This window comes from Oncorhynchus mykiss, chromosome 15 (assembly GCF_013265735.2).
Source record: "Oncorhynchus mykiss isolate Arlee chromosome 15, USDA_OmykA_1.1, whole genome shotgun sequence".
Taxonomy (NCBI): Eukaryota; Metazoa; Chordata; class Actinopteri; order Salmoniformes; family Salmonidae; genus Oncorhynchus; species Oncorhynchus mykiss.
In genome coordinates, this window is record NC_048579.1 from 56,377,580 (window position 1) to 56,399,816 (window position 22,237).

At 44.7% G+C, this 22,237-nt stretch overlaps 1 protein-coding gene across 31 annotated transcripts in view; it reads left to right on the plus strand.

Annotated features, from left to right (window-relative positions):
- Nucleotides 1-22,237, plus strand: part of LOC110490359 (CUGBP Elav-like family member 2) — a 247,022-nt gene that overhangs the window by 78,274 nt on the left and 146,511 nt on the right. For 8 of the 31 annotated variants that reach the window (XM_036944694.1, XM_036944696.1, XM_036944706.1 and 5 more), the window contains exon 1: nucleotides 10,553-10,880. The exons of 1 other annotated variant lie outside the window; for it this stretch is intronic. In XM_036944694.1, the coding sequence (XP_036800589.1) occupies nucleotides 10,759-10,880 (122 nt within the window). In that variant the 5' untranslated portion in view covers nucleotides 10,553-10,758. Of the gene's footprint in view, nucleotides 1-10,549; nucleotides 10,881-19,966; nucleotides 20,557-22,237 lie in introns of those variants that run through there. 22 more of the 31 variants (XM_036944709.1, XM_036944719.1, XM_036944713.1 and 19 more) reach the window with 9 other exon arrangements.

Sequence of the window (22,237 nt, forward strand, 5' to 3'; positions counted from 1 at the left end):
TGATGATGATACCAGTGAGGTCATTGATTTCAGATAGTATGTGTTTAGTATGATGATGATGATGATGATGATACCAGTGAGATCATAGATTTCAGATAGTATGTGTTTAGTAGGATGATGATGATGATGATACCAGTGAGATCATAGATTTCAGATAGTATGTGTTTAGTATGATGATGATACCAGTGAGATCATAGATTTCAGATAGTATGTGTTTAGTATTGATGATGATGATGATGATACCAGTGAGATCATAGATTTCAGATAGTATGTGTTTAGTATGATGATGATGATGATGATGATACCAGTGAGATCATAGATTTCAGATAGTATGTGTTTAGTAGGATGATGATGATGATGATACCAGTGAGATCATAGATTTCAGATAGTATGTGTTTAGTATGATGATGATGATGATGATGATACCAGTGAGATCATAGATTTCAGATAGTATGTGTTTAGTAGGATGATGATGATGATGATACCAGTGAGATCATAGATTTCAGATAGTATGTGTTTAGTATGATGTTGATGATGATGATACCAGTGAGATCATAGATTTCAGATATTATGTGTTTAGTATGATGATGATGATACCAGTGAGATCATAGATATCAGATAGTATGTGTTTAGTATGATGATGATGATGATGATGATGATGATGATGATGATGATGATACCCGTGAGATCATAGATTTCAGATAGTATGTGTTTAGTATGATAATGATGATGATGATGATGATACCCGTGAGATCATAGATTTCAGATAGTATGTGTTTAGTATGATGATGATGATGATGATGATGATGATGATGATGATGATGATGATACCCGTGAGATCATAGATTTCAGATAGTATGTTTTTAGTATGATGATGATGATATCAGTGAGATCATAGATTTCAGATAGTATGTGTTTAGTATGATGATGATGATGATGATGATGATACCAGTGAGATCATAGATTTCAGATAGTATGTGTTTAGTATGATGATGATGATACCAGTGAGATCATAGATTTCAGATAGTATGTGTTTAGTATTGATGATGATGATACCAGTGAGATCATAGATTTCAGATAGTATGTGTTTAGTATGATGATGATGATGATGATACCAGTGAGATCATAGATTTCAGATAGTATGTGTTTAGTATTGATGATGATGATGATGATGATACCAGTGAGATCATAGATTTCAGATAGTATGTGTTTAGTATGATGATGATGATATCAGTGAGATCATAGATTTCAGATAGTATGTGTTTAGTATGATGATGATGATGATGATGATACCCGTGAGATCATAGATTTCAGATAGTATGTGTTTAGTATGATGATGATGATACCAGTGAGATCATAGATTTCAGATAGTATGTGTTTAGTATTGATGATGATGATGATACCAGTGAGATCATAGATTTCAGATAGTATGTGTTTAGTATGATGATGATGATGATGATGATGATACCAGTGAGATCATATATTTCAGATAGTATGTGTTTAGTATGATGATGATGATGATGATGATACCAGTGAGATCATAGATTTCAGATAGTATGTGTTTAGTATTGATGATGATGATGATGATACCAGTGAGATCATAGATTTCAGATAGTATGTGTTTAGTATGATGATGATGATGATGATGATACCCGTGAGATCATAGATTTCAGATAGTATGTGTTTAGTATGATGATGATGATACCAGTGAGATCATAGATTTCAGATAGTATGTGTTTAGTATGATGATGATGATGATGATGATGATGATGATGATGATGATGATGATACCAGTGAGATCATAGATTTCAGATAGTATGTGTTTAGTATGAGAATGATGATGATGATGATACCAGTGAGATCATAGATTTCAGATAGTATGTGTTTAGTATGATGATGATGATGATGATACCAGTGAGATCATAGATTTCAGATAGTATGTGTTTAGTGTGATGATGATGATACCAGTGAGATCATAGATTTCAGATAGTATGTGTTTAGTATGATGATGATGATGATACCCGTGAGATCATAGATTTCAGATAGTATGTGTTTAGTATGATGATGATGATGATGATGATACCCGTGAGATCATAGATTTCAGAAAGTATGTGTTTAGTATGATGATGATGATACCAGTGAGATCATAGATTTCAGATAGTATGTGTTTAGTATGATGATGATGATGATGATGATGATGATGATGATGATGATGATACCAGTGAGATCATAGATTTCAGATAGTATGTGTTTAGTATGATGATGATGATGATGATGATACCAGTGAGATCATAGATTTCAGATAGTATGTGTTTAGTATGATGATGATGATGATGATACCAGTGAGATCATAGATTTCAGATAGTATGTGTTTAGTATGATGATGATGATACCAGTGAGATCATAGATTTCAGATAGTATGTGTTTAGTAGGATGATGATGATGATGATGATGATACCAGTGAGATCATAGATTTCAGATAGTATGTGTTTAGTATGATGATGATGATGATGATGATACCAGTGAGATCATAGATTTCAGATAGTATGTGTTTAGTATGATGATGATGATGATGATACCAGTGAGATCATAGATTTCAGATAGTATGTGTTTAGTATGATGATAATGATGATGATACCAGTGAGATCATAGATTGCAGATAGTATGTGTTTAGTATGATGATGATGATGATGATACCAGTGAGATCATAGATTTCTGATAGTATGTGTTTAGTATGATGATGATGATGATGATGATACCATTGTGCATCCTCCTTGTTTGTGGCAGATATCTACTCCGCCCACTCTAGCACAGTGTCTGTCTGTCTGTCTGTCTCATTCTCATTGGGCTTTAATTGCAGAAGGCTTTTCTGGTGTCATGTTCTGTGTTCATCCATTTTACATCCAAACACATGAATTATGAAGAGACGAACAACAGGGAGGGGCAGAGAGATGAAGAGGAGGGAGAATAGACACGTTGCATTCAGTTGGGAGCCTAGCTCTCGCTCTCTCTCTCTCTCTCTCTCTCTCTCTCTCTCTCTCTCTCTCTCCCCTCTTTAGTAGACACAGACAGAGAGACAAGGTGTACACTGCACAGGCACGTCCATCAATCGTCACACACACACACACACACACACACACACACACACACACACACACACACACACACCCTCTCCTTCCCCCTTATCATATCTGCAATATCTGCAATTAAAGCCCAACGAGGGAGGTAGAGAGTGAGGAACGGAGGGAGGTAGGGAGGAACGGAGGGAGGGAGGGAGAGAGGGAAGAACGGAGGGTGGAAGGGAGGGAGGAACGGAGGGAGGAACGGAGGGAGGGAGGGTGGGAGAGACTGAGGGAGGTAGAGCGGGAGGAACAGAGAGAGGGTGGGAGAGAGGAAGGAACGGATGGTGGGAGAGACTGAGGGAGGTAGAGAGGAAGGAACGGAGGGAGGGTGGGAGAGACTGAGGGAGGTAGAGAGGGAGGAGCGGAGGGAGGGTGGGAGGGAGGTAGGGAGAGAGGGAGGAACGGAGGGAGGGTGGGAGGGAGGAATGGAGGAACGGAGGGAGGGTGGGAGAGACTGAGGGAGGTAGAGAGGGAGGAACAGAGGGAGGGTGGGAGAGACTGAGGGAGGGAGAGAGGGAGGAACGAAGGGAGGGTGGGTGGGAGAGACTGAGGGAGGTAGAAAGGGAGGAACAGAGGGAGGGTGGGAGAGACTGAGGGAGGTAGAGAGGGAGGAATGGAGTGAGGGTGGGTGGGAGAGACTGAAGGAGGTAGACAGGGGGGAACGGAGGGAGGGTGGGAGAGAGGGAGGAACGAAGGGAGGGTGGGCGGGAGAGAGGGAGGGAGAGAGGGAGGGTGGGTGGGAGAGAGGGGGAGATGGTGGTGGGGGTCTATTTAAGTCCAGATACTGTAAGCCTCTCTGTTTGGCCTCTGGCCCTGACTGAGCTGTCTGGTGGATACATCGTAGTATAGAATTTTCTGGATCCAGTAGTTCTTCAGTATACAGTAGATCTTCAGTATACAGGAGATCTTCAGTATACAGTAGTTCTTCAGTATACAGTAGATCTTCAGTATACAGTAGATCTTCAGTATACAGTAGTTCTTCAGTATACAGTAGTTCTTCAGTATACAGTAGTTCTTCAGTATACAGTAGTTCTTTAGTATACAGTAGAGTTTCAGTATACAGTACAGGTATTTAAATGTTTGTGTGTATCAGAATTTCTCTCCTTCTGTTTGTGTGTGTGTGTGTGTGTGTGTGTGTGTGTGTGTGTGTGTGTGTGTGTGTGTGTGTGGAAAACATTAAGAACACTTCTCTAATATTGAGATTCACGGAACCACCTCCTTTTGCCCTCAGAACAGCCTCAATTCGTTGGGTCATGGACTCTACAAGGTGTAGAAAGCGTTCCACAGGGATGCTGGCCCATGTTGACTCCAATGCTTCCCACAGTTGTGTCAAGTTGGCTGGATGTCCTTCGGGTGGTGGACCATTCTTGATACACACAGGAAACTGTTGAGGGTGAAAAACCCAGCAGCGTTGCAGTTCTTGACAGACTCAAACCGGTGCACCTGGAACCTACTACCATACCCTGTTCAAAGGCCCTTAAATCTTTTGTCTTGCTCATTCACTCAATTGTCTCAAGGCTTAAAAATCATTCTTTAACCTGTCTCCTCTACACTGATTGGTGGATTTAAGCCATTTTGTTTTGTACTCAGTGCGTGCGTGTGATGTTGGGAGGGAAGTTGGGTGTGGAGTTTTTAGCAGAGCCCCAGATGGCTGAGAGACAGGTGAGACAATTAGTGAGTCTCACTACACGGCAACATCATCGCAACCACTGGAACGATACAGCAACACATTCCCAACACTCACACAACGTTACAGGACACTGTCACTACACCATAACATTACAGCAACACATTCCCAACACTCACACAATGTTACAGGACACAGTCACTACACCGTAACATTACAGCAACACATTCCCAACACTCACACAACGTTACAGGACACAGTCAGTACACCGTAATATATCAGCAACACATTCCCAACACTCACAGAACGTTACAGGACACCATCACTACACCATAACTACTGTATATCGTTACAGAAACTTTACAGTCATACATTTCTACTTTTGGGAACATTCTGTCGTTCCGGTATAATCCACTATGTTTTCTCTGTCTCTAGACACGGCACAGAGAATGTGCCAGTCTGCTACTTCACACAGAGAGAGCGACATGAGCTGACTTTTGTTATGCATCCCAAAATACATTTGTCAAGCATAGCTGATATTCATTATCATTCTAATGATGTGCAAAGAGAGAGAGAGCGAGAGAGAGAGAGAGAGAATGAAGGAGTGAGCGAGAGAGAATGAAGGAGTGAGAGAAAGACAATGAAGGAGAGAATGAGCGAGAGAGAGAGAATGATGGAGAGAGAGAGAATGAAGGAGAGAGAGAGAGAGAGAGAGAATGATGGAGAGAGAGAATGAAGGAGAGAGAGAATGAAGGAGAGAGAGAGAGAGAATGAAGGAGAGAGAGACAATGAAGGAGAGAGATAATGAAGAAAGAGAGAGAGAGAGAGAGAATGAAGGAGAGAGAGAGAGAGAGAGAGAAAGAGAGAGAGAATGAAGAAGGGGAGAGAGAGAGAGAGAGAGAGAGAGAATGAAGAAGGAAGGAGAGTAAGGAGAGAATGAGGAAGGAGAGAGAGAGAATGAATGAAGGAGAGAGAGAGAGGGGAGAGGGAGTGAGGGAGGAGAGAGTAAAGGAGGGAGGAGAGAGAGAGAGAGAGAGAGAGAGAAAAGACAGATGGCAGAATCTAAACACAATACTACTGTCTCTCTGTCACATTAGTATAAACGGACCAACTATGTCACAAAAATGTATCTCAGAAATAATGAAGGAATTTACTAGTAATGAGCCTTTTGTCGAACATAGTCACACTCACATACTGATGCACTCAGGCATATACAGATATACACACCGACACACACACACACACACACACACAACCTCTTAAATTTACACACACTATCTGTTCACACAAACACTCTGAAACTCTGGGCAGGCGTCTTGTTGTGTGTTTTCTCCACTCCAAGAGATAACTGACAAGCCACGAGGGCTGCTTTCCCCTTAATGGAAGGTGACAAATTAATTTCTGTGTGCTAATGCCTGTAAGTGGAACAGCCCTGCTTTCTCCTGCTTTTCAATGCACAACCACAGGAACCTGTCTGCGTGGGGGGGGGGGCAGTGTTTGTGAGTAAAGTGTATGGGTGGGTATGCGTGGCTATTTTTCCCTCCCTTATTTTCTTGTGTAGGCCTATATACCAGGGCTTTAAGTCCTGGTTGACCTTAGGGAAGACATTATTATTACCCATGGTGCTCGGTATTAAAGAGGTGTTGATCGCGCCGTTCTGTCTCTTTGTGTCTTATCCATCCCTTTGGTTGCCCCATATGGATGTCCTTGGCTTTGGAGTCGGGAGACGAGAGGAAGAGAGGTTTATCTCTCCCTTGAGTCCTTCATCCATCCTTCCTTCATCCATCCCTCCTTTCATTGTTGATTGTGTCTCTGACCCCCCCCCCCCCCCCCTGTCCTTCTCGGTTCGTCTGAACCACACAGCCGTTTGTTTACTAACCCATGAGGACGTTGTCAGGGCGACAAAAGAGCTGTTATCTGTTCCGACGTAAGACTTGAGACTCCACAATGGATGAAAACATCCCATAATGGGTTCTCTTGTCCGCTGCTGTGTGCGTGGGGAAGATAAGATGAATTCTTCATACCCCGGCCTGATTGCAGAATCTTGCATCTAATGCAAGTTTTATTGCCTTCTCCTGTCTTACAGTCAAACTGCCGAGTCAAGCTTTTTTCTTTCTTCGGGAAAAAAACAAAATAATGTATTATTGTTGTATTTTTCTTGCTAGGAAACAGAGGGGAAAGACTGAGAGGAAGGAAGACCAGAGACAGGGGGAGAGGAGGATGAGAGGATTTCTTGAATGGATGAACACGGGCAGAATGCTTAAGGGGATGTGAGGGGAGAAAGGGGGGGAGAGGAGGAGTGCGGATGTGTACTCTTGTTCTCTACTCAGTCCGAGCGAGGCCTGAAGAGATACAGGTAGAGAGGGAGAAATAAGAAAAGATGTGTACTCTTGTTCTCTACTCAGTCCGAGCGAGGCCTGAAGAGATACAGGTAGAGAGGGAGAAATAAGAAAAGATGTGTACTCTTGTTCTCTACTCAGTCCGAGCGAGGCCTGAAGAGATACAGGTAGAGAGGGAGAAATAAGAAAAGATGTGTACTCTTGTTCTCTACTCAGTCCGAGCGAGGCCTGAAGAGATACAGGTAGAGAGGGAGAAATAAGAAAAGATGTGTACTCTTGTTCTCTACTCAGTCCGAGCGAGGCCTGAAGAGATACAGGTAGAGAGGGAGAAATAAGAAAAGATGTGTACTCTTGTTCTCTACTCAGTCCGAGCGAGGCCTGAAGAGATACAGGTAGAGAGGGAGAAATAAGAAAAGATGTGTACTCTTGTTCTCTACTCAGTCCGAGCGAGGCCTGAAGAGATACAGGTAGAGAGGGAGAAATAAGAAAAGATGTGTACTCTTGTTCTCTACTCAGTCCGAGCGAGGCCTGAAGAGATACAGGTAGAGAGGGAGAAATAAGAAAAGATGTGTACTCTTGTTCTCTACTCAGTCCGAGCGAGGCCTGAAGAGATACAGGTAGAGAGGGAGAAATAAGAAAAGATGTGTACTCTTGTTCTCTACTCAGTCCGAGCGAGGCCTGAAGAGATACAGGTAGAGAGGGAGAAATAAGAAAAGATGTGTACTCTTGTTCTCTACTCAGTCCGAGCGAGGCCTGAAGAGATACAGGTAGAGAGGGAGAAATAAGAAAAGATGTGTACTCTTGTTCTCTACTCAGTCCGAGCGAGGCCTGAAGAGATACAGGTAGAGAGGGAGAAATAAGAAAAGATGTGTACTCTTGTTCTCTACTCAGTCCGAGCGAGGCCTGAAGAGATACAGGTAGAGAGGGAGAAATAAGAAAAGATGTGTACTCTTGTTCTCTACTCAGTCCGAGCGAGGCCTGAAGAGATAAAGATGTGTACTCTTGTTCTCTACTCAGTCCGAGCGAGGCCTGAAGAGATACAGGTAGAGAGGGAGAAATAAGAAAAGATGTGTACTCTTGTTCTCTACTCAGTCCGAGCGAGGCCTGAAGAGATACAGGTAGAGAGGGAGAAATAAGAAAAGATGTGTACTCTTGTTCTCTACTCAGTCCGAGCGAGGCCTGAAGAGATACAGGTAGAGAGGGAGAAATAGGAAAAGATGTGCCTGCAGACTTTGGTAATCCCTCTTTTATGAATAGGAAGCCAAGCTCAGCATAATGGTGACTCATAGACATAACACAACTCTCCCCCCCACCTCCCCTTCTACTCCTCTGTCACTCTCCCTCACACATTCAAAGTCAAACTTTATTGGCACAACTGTTAAAGGTACAATGATGTTGAAAAAGAACTTACTGCTAAGACTTTTTGGTTGCTAATCTCTCTCTCTTGGCTCATTCAGTGTGTGTAGTGGTCATAGCTTGGCCCAGGCTTGATCTTAGTCAAGGACTGGCTCTGGTTTGGCATGGTTAGTATAAGGGTCCCTGCCCTCCCTGAGTCTGGCTAGGAGAGTACACTGCCTGCCATACGTTACCATGACAACGCTCTTACATCAGATAGTTCCCCCCCCCCATGCAGCCAATGGGTATTGACCTTTCACTGTCAGACTGAGTTACAAAGAGGAAGAGGGAAAGAGAAAGGGAGATAGGGAGTGAGTGGGAGAGAGATAGAGAGAGAGAGACAAACAACATCCATAAGTAGGTCATTTCATTCAACTGTAAACACCATAGGAAGACAAAGACCGTGACGGGTACTGTATATTTGTGCAGTGGCCTGAAGTTACTATGATGTGTGTGTGTGTGTGTGTGTGTGTGTGTGTGTGTGTGTGTGTGTGTGTGTGTGTGTGTGTGTGTGTGTGTGCGAGAGGAGAGGAGAGGAAAAAAAGCAAAAATGTGATATATGATTTGGGTTAGTTAGGGTGTTAGGGCGGCGTGCAATCCTGCTAAAATCCACAGCAAATGAGAATTGATCCAGGATTGTAATTTGTCATTTCCTGAGGTCTGTATGTGCTGGCCTCTCACCCCTCTCTCAGACATGACCAGATGTTCACGGCCCCTCCAGGACTGATCCTAGAGCAGCAGAGGAGATTGGCACTCCCAGCAGGAAATATCCAGATTTAAAGTTTAGGATGGCATCAGGGTTGCTGATGGGACATGGGTAGAATACATTTAGAATGTAGAACTGAGTAAGAAGTAGGGTAGTGAATATGACCCTCAGATGTGCAATGAAAAACCAACAGACGGACTAAATTCAGCAATTAGGGCTTGGAGTTTGAAGCTGAGCTGTGTACTGCATCTTAACTGTGAATATACGTGTTTTTTCAAGTTGTTGTTTTGGTCCCTTGCAGGTGTTGTAGAGCGCATTGTCATGAATCTCCCAGACAATCCATAACTTGAACAACCCTCCTCTATCCTCATTGCACGCGCACACACACATTGAGACGCTAATGAAGCTGTAGGCTTGTCTTTTTTTGTTCCTGGCTCAGTGAAACACGCATAAATCATAATAAACAGAAGGATGAATTTTTTATCAGCTGCTTCCTGAGTCTTCTGTCTCCGTCTCCTGTGAGTAGGACAGGCTCTGATGTGACAGATACCGGATTTGGTGTGTGTATGTGGGATTTGGTGTGTGTGTGTGACAGGTAGTGGAGCCTAGCTGTAGCTGCTGGCCAGGGCCCCTTTAGGGAGGGCCACTAGCTGAGACAAGTCTGTTTTTCGCTGGGAAACGACATGAAAGGTCTCCATATCCAGTAGGCCAGCTCCATTCACTGGGGACTGGGCTGGACTGGACTGACCTAGGCTAGCCGATGCTCGGCTGGGCTGAACTAGGTTAAAACTGGGCTGTGCTGGGCTAGAATAAACTGAGTTGGACTAGATCAGAGTTGGACCGGGCTGCACTGGGCTGGGTCAGGCCGGTCTGCTCAGGGCGTTAGTATTAGAGTAAAATAGGCCCACAACGCAACAACATTAGCTGTCATGGGAGATTACTTCAACCAGGCAAGCCAGCAGGGTCTCCACCGTTCCACCAGAGAGAGAGAGAGAGAGAGAGGAGGAGGGAGGGGTAGAGAGAGAGAGAGAGAGAGAGAGGAGGAGGGAGGGGTAGAGAGAGAGAGAGAGAGAGAGAGAGAGAGAAGGAGGGAGGGGTAGAGAGAGAGCAGGGGTAGAGAGAGAGAGAGAGAGAGAGAGAGAGGAGGAGGGAGGGGTAGAGAGAGAGAGAGGAGGAGGGAGGGATAGAGAGAGTGTGAGAGAGAGGAGGAGGGAGGGGTAGAGAGAGAGAGAGAGAGAGAGAGAGAGAGAGAGAGAGAGAGGAGGAGGGAGGGGTAGAGAGAGAGGGAGAGAGAGGAGGAGGGAAGGGTAGAGAGAGAGAGAGGAGGAGGGAGGGGTAGAGAGAGTGGGAGAGAGAGGAGGAGGGAAGGGGTAGAGAGAGAGAGCGGGAAGCAGAGGGGAAGAGACGAGAGAACGTGTGTTTCTGTAGTGCGAATAGGAACGAGAGAGCGCGAGGACAAGAGCGAGCAAGACAGAGAGCAGAAAGCCGCCGCTTGTTGTGAAAATAGAAGAAGAGGGTGAACAAAAAAGGGATCGGAGGAGAAAAACAGCTATTGGGAGCAGAGCAGAGATGTTGGAGCTCTCATCCGAGCTGGGCTTTGTGCAGAGTGTGTGTGTCGACAGCATATGCTTCCCCCCCTCTGCACCCCACCCCACCGGCGGATCCATGAGGGCCGACGATCTGCTGCTGAGGTACGCACACACACATATATACACACACACACACACACACACACACATATATATATATATATGTCGGAACCATACCCAGACACTCTTATGTGATCTCCTGTTTTAGTGTGTGTTTTGTGTTCTGGTTCAGTCTGTGTTTCTGTCATATCTCACTGCAATGTCTGTCAGTGTCTGCTGCTCTCTCTTTGCCTCTCGCTCTCTTTCTCGCTTGTTGTTCTGTTTAGGTTTCCCTCCTTTCTGTCCTGCGACTGTTCATTTGTTCAAGTGTAAAATCCAATGCTTGTCCCTCCCTTGCTCTCTTTTCCTCTCCAACCCATCCTCCTTTTTCATGCCTCCTCTCTCTGTATGTGAGTAATGGAGGGGTAGTGTAGGGTTAGAGGAGGGGTAATAGGGCGGTGTGAGGGGCTTTATCCTTCTCTAGGGGAGGAGGCTGGCCAGGGGACAGGGCAGTCGATCAGGAGTGTGTGTTTATACTACTCGCTGTTATCCAGAGAGGAGAGAGGGAAGGGGGAGAGGAGAGAAGAGGAGGGCGGGGCAGGGAGCAGGAGAATAGAGAGAAAGAGGGTAGACTAGACTCCATATTTGGATTTTGGGTGCAAAATGTGTCTTTTGTTCGTTTAGCAAAAACAGACAAAACCTTTTCATGTTTGATCAACAGAATCACCAACCTCTCCTTCTCTGTATCTCTCCTTTTCTGTCTCTCTTGTCCCCCTCTCCCTCGTTTCCGGACAATTTTTGGGGTTGTTGAAAGAGGTCTGCTTTGTTTATTTGGTTCTCAGTCACCCGGATAGAGAGAGCGAGGGGAAAAGAGGAGGGAGGTGAGGGAGAGGGGGGACAATGGGGCGGGCACAGAAACATCCAGCTCCAACGAGACAGACACAGACAAACAATAAGTCTGCCAGCCAGCCACTTCCGTCTGCCGTTCTCTATCTCTCTATCTCCTCCACATGTAATCTCTCTATCTCTCTCTCTCTCTCCTCCACATGTTATCTCTCTATCTCTCTCTCCTCCACATGTTATATCTCTCTCTCCTCCACATGTAATCTCTCTCTCTCTCCTCCACATGTAATCTCTCTCTCTCTCTCCTCCACATGTAATCTCTCTCTCTCTCTCCTCCGCATGTAATCTCTCTCTCTCTCCTCCACATGTAATCTCTCTCTCTCTCTCCTCTGCATGTAATCTCTCTCTCTCTCCTCCGCATGTAATCTCTCTCTCTCCTCCACATGTAATCTCTCTCTCTCTCTCCTCCACATGTAATCTCTATCTCTCTCTCCTCCGCATGTAATCTCTATCTCTCTCTCCTCTGCATGTAATCTCTCTCTCTCTCTCCTCCGCATGTAATCTCTCTCTCTCTCTCTCTCCTCCACATGTAATATCTCTCTCTCTCCTCCACATGTAATCTCTATCTCTCTCTCCTCCACATGTAATCTCTATCTCGCTCTCCTCCACATGTAATCTCTCTCTCTCTCCTCCACATGTAATCTCTATCTCTCTCTCCTCCACATGTAATCTCTATCTCTCTCTCTCCTCCACATGTAATCTCTATCTCTCTCTCCTCCACATGTAATCTCTATCTCTCTCTCCTCCGCATGTAATCTCTCTCTCTCTCTCTCCTCCGCATGTAATCTCTATCTCTCTCCCCTCTGCATGTAATCTCTCTCTCTCTCTCCTCCACATGTAATCTCTATCTCTCTCTCCTCCGCATGTAATCTCTCTCTCTCTCTCTCTCCTCCGCATGTAATCTCTCTCTCTCTCTCCTCCACATGTAATCTCTATCTCTCTCTCCTCCACATGTAATCTCTATCTCTCTCTCCTCCACATGTAATCTCTCTCTCTCTCCTCCGCATGTAATCTCTATCTCTCTCTCCTCCGCATGTAATCTCTATCTCTCTCTCCTCCGCATGTAATCTCTCTCTCTCTCTCCTCCGCATGTAATCTCTATCTCTCTCTCCTCCGCATGTAATCTCTCTCTCTCTCTCCTCCACATGTAATCTCTATTTCTCTCTCCTCCGCATGTAATCTCTATCTCTCTCTCCTCCGCATGTAATCTCTCTCTCTCTCTCCTCCGCATGTAATCTCTATCTCTCTCTCCTCCGCATGTAATCTCTATCTCTCTCTCCTCCGCATGTAATCTCTCTCTCTCTCTCCTCCACATTTTATCATTACTCCCTGATTTATAGAGATGTATTTTTGCAATATAAACCACATGTACCTTTTGAGAGTAAATAACTATTTAAAACATGGCTTAGCCTCATACTGATGAACACAGCCCAGACGTTATAAAACAATAATAAATCACGCATCACCCTTGTGTATTAATGCTTTATTATGGGCCAATAAAAACCAAGACAGGGAGGGATGGGCCTCCTCTGTAAGCCCAGTCAGCATTAAACCAAGCGCTCCCTTCTAAGTGTGCTTCTCTAAGTGTGCTTCTCTAAGTGTGCTTCTCTAATTGCGCCTCCCTAATGGCCTATGGGAAGAAGTCTCCTTTTAGGGCCCATTCTGTTGGTTTAGAGAGCACAGTTATGGCACCTCTCTCTCTCATTATCCAGCAAACAGAGAAGGTGGAGGAAATGGGCTCTAAAATAGTCCCCGGGCCCTCATGAATCTGCCCAACCACCCGCTACAGCAAAGTGAAAGGAGCACGTCAGAATCACTACGCCCTATGTAATCGCCGGCCCACCTCTTTCAATCAGGAGAGTCTGGCTGGGTAAGTTAAAACAGGGTGGTTATGGATGTATGGGTACGTGTGTGTGTGTGTGCTTTCACCTACACCTGGGTCTGTCCCCTAGCACAGTCCTGCTTTCCAGCCCCTCTCTCTTCTCTGGATCAATAGTCCTTAGTTCATCAGTAGTCATTAGTTCCCTCAGTCTAATACGATTATGCTTAATAAGAGATTCCCCATCTGGAAGTAACACCCAGTATCAACACACACACACACACACACACACACACACACCAGCGAGAGGGTGAGAGTGCATGTGTGAGAGAAAGGGAGTGAATGAGCTGTGGCTGTGAGCTTGTAGGTATGTGAATGTGTGTGTGTGTCTGCACGTGTGTTTGCATCAGAGTGCTTGTGTATACTTGCATCTGTGCTTATGTGTGCGTGTGCGTGCGTGGATGCAAACATGTGTGCGTGCGTGTGTGTGTGTGTGTGTGTGTGCATGTGTGTGCGTGTGTGTGTGTGTGTGTGTGCTGGGTGGTTGTTATCAGAATGACACCATCCTGCTCTCTCTCTGCTTAGCCCCAGAGGATCAGTGGAGCTGCACCAGTTTCAAATGAAAATAAATGAGAGGCAGTGACCGCTACTGCCTGGGTCCCACTTTAATGAGGAAAATAACAGAGGGGGGGGGGGGGGGAGAGAGAAAGAGGCCAGCGCATATTGGATGGAGACGGAGGGAAGGAGAGAGGGATGTGTAATGAATGGAGGCCCACAGCCAGCCGGCTTTATTTTAACTCCTCTCTGTCACTGTGGCGATGGCCAATTACAGCCGGAGCGTGCTCTGTTGCACTGCAGCTGGACTGGACAGTATTTTGGCCAGCCTCTATCCCCCGACACCGGTACAGGACACTGCACTACTGTACAGACAGTGTTTTACATGACTCACACCCCTCCTGGTGATGTTTAACACGGACATATTTTCTTCCTAAAACAGGCACCCATCTCTGGATCACCTTTAGTAATAATATTAGTCTGGGAAGTGACAACAGAGACACTACGGGTCTCTTTAATACAGGATGGATTATTCCATAGTTATCCCAGATTACTGCCAACATGGGACTCCAGGTCTATGGCTAACACAACACAACACAGGCTGGCTAGCCAAACAAACAGCCATATAGCATAGCAAGGAACAGCCACGGCCAGCTCAGCCTTTACAGTGAAGTTCCATGCTGTATTGTTGTTTTGTACAGTTTATTGTGACTCCGATCATTTGAGCTCAACAGTGCTCAGTGTTTTCTGGTGTGATGCTGTCCAGACAGTCCAGACAGCTGAGGAAGTGCAGTAAGGGGACGGGGTCAAGTTAGACAGTCTCCTCTTCTGTCTCTGTCTCCCAGTTCAGTTCAAAGGCACGTAGACCAGACCAACAGACCCCTGAGGCAGACCGAGGCAGACCGAGGCAGGAGCTACAGTTCAGTCATCAGGGTGTGAGGGTCACCCCTCAAGTCACGTGCTATTTGTTCAACAGCCAGAGACTTGTTCGTTGTGTGTGTCTGTGTGTGTGTGTGTGTGTGTGCGTGTGCGTGTGTGCTAATCAGGTCACGGAGCATTTACTAATATAGGCAAGCAGCTTCACAGGTAGACCTACTGTACCGTACCAACCATCAGACCAGCCAATCAGATTGAAGGAGAGAGTCTGCACACTCTAGAACACTATGTTCCAAACATGAACCAGACCAATATAGATGACTGATCAGTGTCTGTCTGTCTGTCTGTCTGTCTGTCTGTCTGTCTGTCTGTCTGTCTGTCTGTCTGTCTGTCTGTCTGTCTGTCTGTCTGTCTGTCTGCCAACCTGTCTGTCTGTCTGCCTGTAGCAGGTTCCTCCCATGTCCACTTAGCCTCAATCACAGCTGCTTGCTCTCTTGCTTTATTCATGAGTTCACATTAAATATTCACGTGTAAAAAAACAGACACTCATCACGAGTGGAGCACGCTGTTACCCACAATCCTTTGGGTGAGAGAAAGAAGCAGAGCAGGAAGCTTCAGAGGAAGGATGATGATGGTTATTTTGGGAGTGTCACTTTGATGATGTAACGGTAGTGGTTATTCTGTCTTGTGGAGGTGTTTGAACTGCCTGAACTCCTGCTGCCAGGTACGTTGGAGAGGTTGGTTCAGAACCATGTCAGTCCACTCAGGAGTGGTGTGGTGTGTTCTCTCTCTCTCTTTCTCTCTCTCTCTCTCTCTCTCTCTCTCTCTCTCTGTCTTACATGATGTGATCGATCTGTGTTGTTGGGCAGATGTACTCCTGCCTGAGGAGAGAGAGAGAAAGAGTTTGGAGAGAAGGGTTGGGGGGAGAGAGCCAAGAAGGGAGACCTTGCCCTGAGCAGACGCTTAAAGAACACACAACCCTGGGAAACAGAGAAGGGGGGGGGGGTGTAAAAACACAATCAAATCAAATGTATTCATCACATACACAGTTTACAGCTAACCAAACCATCAGACCTAGCTTGTTATTATGTCAATCCAATTCAACAATACCAATAATGTTTTCAATTCATGTAAACATGTTAAAATGAACTATAGCCATACAATTCTACCTGCCAAATATACCGTGCGTTACAGGGAAATAATGCATACTCTAGAATGCCCTTCAAGACAATCAGAAAGGAGTATTCAACAATACTATGGTTAAACAGACTATATACCACGGGTATGACCCAAAAACATTTATTTTACTGCTTTAATTCCTTTGGTAACCAGTTTATAATAGAAATATAAGGCACCTCAGGGGTTTGTGATATATGGCTAATATACTGTACTATGGCTAATGGCTGTATCCAGGCACTCCGCGTTGCATCAACCTTTTGTCCCACTCTCCTTTGAGTAAGACACGGTTTTATGAAAACAGAGAATGAGAAGGAGAAAACATGGACAAAGAGCACAAGGTGAGACACTTGAATAAAAGGTGGTTAGCAGCTCCGGCAGAGAACATGGCAATTATATTGACAATTAAACGTTTCATAGTGTGTGTGATAATGGTAGGAAGCCTCGGGCTTGTGGACATTATTGTACCGGTGACTCCGAACAGGCAGTTGAACACTTGTTAGTTTAGGTTTCTGTAAAGGCCTTAAGTAGTGAGGTCGTAGGTCAAGGCCTGCTCGCCACAGGGCATCAGAGAGAGTGTCATACTGTTATACTACAGACAAAGGGTCACGACACACACACACACACGTACATACACATACAAACACACACATACATACACACAAACTCATGTGACCCCTCATTTAAACTGGAGCTGCTATATCTTACTACTGGGAGATGACCTGTGTCTTTTGCTGACACTGTTCCTGAGTCAGAGTTTAGGAAGGAGTGTGAGAGTATTAGGCTCTGTCTTGTCTCTGATACTGTTCCTGGATCAGGGGTTAAGGAGTTAGTGTGAGTGTATTACACTTGCTCATTGTGTTTTCTAAAGCAGTAGATTGATTTAATGTGAATGTTGGATTGTTAACACTATGTGAATTCACTGTGTTACAGGGAAGGACACATTATGTTAAACTTACTCCATTAAAGAAAAGGAGGTATGACTGCAAAGTGTGTGTGAGAGTGTGTGTGAGAGTGTGTGTGAGAGTGTGTGTGAATGCCAATGTGGTTGGTGAAGTCTTCTGTGCACCTGTTTCTTTTACACTAGCACTGGTATCTCAGCTGTGGAAGTGAAAAGGTGTCTGGAGGTTTGCAAGATAGCACCGGATTCACACACATGTGGCATGCGCGCGCACACACACACACACACAGCCACAACTACATACTGTACATGCAAACACACACCCCACGTGTCCTGTGAGAACGTCATTCCTTCACGGCATAAGAATATCTGAAATCCCCATAATCATAGATGTGGTAAAGAGGTCAATAGACCTCGACCTAAAGAATGGAAATGCCGTGGAAATACAAGGGGGAAAGATCCCGAATCTCCTCATTGCCCCGCAGCAACATTAGCCTACATTTAGGCTATTGTTTACATGTGTTTTTTACACATGTTGAGGTAAAAATTGGAGTATGTATGGATGTCAACCCAAATACATGTTCATGTCATCGTCACAATCAACTGCATTACAGTTAAAAATGACTTTGGCTGCCCCCAGCGATTTCTCTATGCTAACTATGCTAACTATGCTAAGCAGCTGATACGAACAGGAGTTAGCATTTAGCAGTCACTTCTCCTAAACCTGGAAAGCGACTATTTCTGAGTGTGCGGTCGAAATGTACACAATTGTTACCCGGAGGAAAATGGGGGAAGGGCATACTATTTCAATTTCAATCAGGGGGAGGGTTAAGTATTTTTTCATTTAGTCCAGGGGAGCGCCATGTCATTTCTTATCGATTAAATGTCATTTAGCTGTGTTTGAGAATGAGTTTCTTATTATATCGCAATGTGTGCCTGCCCCTCATGATGCTGCCCCTCATCCATGATTTTCTGCTGGGTGGCACACAATATCAAGCGTGCCTAGTGTGGTCTCATTCTAAAGATCCATAGCCTTTACTATAAGCCATGGATGGGCAACTGGTGACCCGGGGCCGCATGCGACCCGCAGCCCCCCTTTTGTAGGCCCGCAGACCAATTTTATGGGGAACTCAATCGGGGTCTCAACTTACTGTTGAGCGTTGGAATAATATTGGAATAATAGAACACTCCAGGTGCAATTTCTAAATTTGGTGGTGCATCAGCAGTCACTCAATTAGCCCACATAAGCAAAGCATTTTTAGATTGGTAAGTTAGTCTAGCTGCCAGCTATCTAAACTTGGAGTAAGCGTGATATTTTCACTCCTGTCCTTGTCCGCGGTGGTCTGTGAATCCACAACCTTCTGGCTCCTTTGCCACGTAATGCTTAGAACACAAAGAAAAGTTTCTGAAATGGCAAACCTAAGGCTCTGGTCTATGACTGAGGATATATGGTAGGTATGTTCTCTGCTGTCCACTTTGTTTGAATTATTATTATTATTTTGGGTCGAGGGGAGGTTCATGTTTTCTGTTGTTGTTCGAGTGTTCGGATAAACCACTCCAATCTGTGAGGTGCAAGGCTAGTTTGAGAGAGCCAAGAGTCATGTTTAGAAGCAGTAGACCAGAATCGTGATACTGTTTGACGTCATGTTTGAACATTAATCATGAAGATCAGGCTTGATATCAATATATTTCACAGAAGGGAGGGCCGTCTATTTTCATTTCAGAGAGGTCTTATTTTCTCCGGGTGTCCCTCATTACAAATAACATCCAGTCCCTAAATGTCATGCAGCAAAAACAGCCAAATACAGTTGATCAATATCAGACTTTAGTAGCCACATTGAGGGCCTGTTACAATACATCAATCATGACGGATTTGACCAAAATTCCATTTTATTCGATCAAATTTGTTGAATGTGCGCCAATCCGGCGTCCTCCTCCTATCCCCCATGGTCTGCGTCCCATTGACCTCTTCACCTCATCTATCCTATATAATACTGCTATATATAGTAGCATGTTGTTTACTTATGACCTATTTCACCATATAGGGGCCAGGTGTGGTAAAACATCAGTTTTCTCCCTCCATACACTGACCTTAATCATTATGTGCAACAAAAAAAAGATGAACTATCCCTAGAGCTGTGCCTGGGCTCACACCACCTTGCACTCTAACAGGCGCACTCTGTACACTGTGTGCTCACTCTTTTGCTCCACATGACCCAGTTCCTGTTCAATTCTCCCCAAGAGAGTTTCATCTGTTGCCAAGAAAGAGTCGTTCTTGTTATAGTGTCTTCCTTTTACTCCCTAGAGGGATGAGCAGAGAGGGCGCTTTGACTCCTAGGCGTTTCCGGGGCACAGCAGCTTCCTATGCTGTTTATTTCATCCACACCCATACGATCGACACATTTACTGAACAATAAATACTGTTTTATATTTGTCAGACACTCTTATCCAGAGTGACTTACAGGAGCAATTAGGATGAAGTGCTTTGCTCAAGGGCACATAGACAGATGTTTAATCTCGTCGGCTCACGGATTCGGATTTGAACCACCTTTCGGTTACTGGCCCAACACTCTTAACCGCTAGGCGACCTACCGCCCTAGCTGCGTTAAACAATATATCATTTGTATGGCCCATGTTAAGTGCCAACATTATTGAGTGATGAGACATATAAAATGTGGTTTTCATGAGTGTACTTGGCCACGTCTTCATGAGTGTGCTTAGCCACGTCTTCATGAGTGTGCTTAGCCACGTCTCCTTGCGCATTCGATCATATACATCGATTACAGCTGGGCCATGGAGTTTTTAACGCCTCATGGAAAAGAGGTCACCAAACCGAAGCATTATTTCTGGCAGAAAATATCGAGTTATGTTGTTTAGCCTCCTACAATTCAATATTGCAAAGGCACACATTTTTTTTGGGGGGGGGGGGGGGGGGCTTTTATTGCTGCACTTATTAGGCTATCGTTAGTTTTGTCGTATAATGACCCTAATATAATACTGTCAAGAATAGCCACTGGCTGCTAATGTTCCCATATGCACGGGAATAACCGGTATAACGGTATCTAGCACATGTTGTAACGGTATCAAATGGTTACAGATTAGCTGCAGCGCCGGGCCGCCACGCCTCCCGACTCAGCACCTGCATTCCACAGCCCGATAGTTTCCTGAGCAGAGCGGATTTTCAGACAGGATTAGACAGAAAAAAACTAATGTGGGTGAAGAAGAGAATGTGACAACTGCCGAGTGTGTGTCTACTGCCTTGGGGAGGCCCTGGCACTTGCACCTGCCCCTCTCCGTCTCCGCGGCCAGGCGCAGTTGTCGAACTGGGAGAGCTGAGAGAGCAGAGCGACGCACTGTATACTTGTCAGGCAGAGCAGAGAGGAGAGCACGGATCCTCAGCCTGTACACGGAGGGACACAGAGCCAGGGCAAAATGACTTCATCCTACAATCTGGATTTCCTGCCCGATATGATGGTGGAGAGCCGCTTGCTGGTTCCGGGCGATAGAATGTGAGTCATTCGCCTGTTCTCCTCCGGGTTGCCGACTCTCCCTTTTTTCCCGACTATGGTTGTGGTTATGAAAAACATCTGTCCAATGTGGACATGTTTGCGCTCGTGTTTAGAGACACTGGATTTGGTTCACAATTACACTATTCGATGCTGTTAGTTTGTGTTTGTGGGGCATTTGTTATCGATAGAGACGTTGAATAAAACGAGACTGCTGCGAGCCCGACAGTAAAGCACAAGATAACGCTGCCTAACAGACAGGACAATGATGAATGCACGGCATTATGAAGATTATAATGATATCCTGGTGAATGACCGGCGTCTTTAAAAATGTCGTTTATCAGCTATCGTCAAATTGTTGTTCATGTAGCCTGTCTAGTGTATCTCCTCGCCTGCTGCTACATGCACGGAATAACGGGATAACTTATTTGATATTTGCGGCAGCCGCTCATTAAAATGTCACAGGGTCTCGCTTGGATAGGCTAAGCAGTGGGGAGCGGGGTTGCTTGGACAGGGTGAGTGCACATGTTGCGGGTCAGAGTGGCTCCCTATTCCCCCTCTAATCATCCCTAAATACAGTGGTGTGTGTGTCACATGCTAATGACTTAACGCGCATGCCAGCTCTGGTGTCTTGTGCATTGTTTTGTCATTGTGCACATCTTTGTTTGCAAATATGAGAATAATTGATTTATGGACTAGCTCTATGCTACTTCGGTGTGAAAGGGATATTGACAGCAGCTTTGCACTGCAGACTGTATTTTATTGCATAGTGAAATGACTGCATAGTGAAATAGATCAGTGCATATGTGAAATTGTAGGGACATGCGAACAGGTAGACCCCCCCCATAATTAGCCCTCCCAGATAGAATATGAACATGCCATAAGCAATGACAAAAGGAGTAGAATCGCAGGAAATGAGCTTTAACGGTCGACTTTGGGCTCGAAAAACGGTCCAACTCCTCCTCTTACTCAATTTTCAAACATATATGGGATGTGCCTTTGGGTCGTGGATGTTTCATTCTGGTCATGCGCGCTGCGGCCAACATAACTAGCGAAGCTAGTGACTTGAAGCTAGCCATTAACCTCTCCAGAATGTGGGGACTTCATTTCACATAATGTGTTTTTGGACAGAATATATATCATTTGGTAAATGGAGATTCTGTAGCCAAATATCTTATTCATCCCCCACAAAAAAACATTAAATGACCTAGTGTGATGGTACATTGGTCAGTTATACAGTTTAAAGCCTTTGAGTGTTTTTGCCCATCATACTCTATAAGGAAATAGCAGGCATTTTTTAAATGGTCTGTTTGCATACAAGTTTGATGTTGTGTTTTTTTCCCCTCCAATTTAAGCTTTGGCCACAAATACGAATCAACAACATTTAGGTATAAGTTAACAGAATATTAACTTTAAAAAAGTGTGATTTTCACTAGACAGTTAATTTAATATGGCAAAATGTTATCTCGGACTCACGACAAAATGTGTGCCCTATCATTATAAACTACATTTTTCTCTCTGCACTATGGCAAAATGTATTAAAATGCAGGAAGTTAGTTGTTTCCACATGTCGTTTCAAAAAATGCCTCTCTATATACCCCTCAAAATACCCCTTAAGAGAGGCATACTAAGTCATGTCAAACTGCTCATTTCAGGAAATGCATTTTTAAAATGTCCCAAAAAA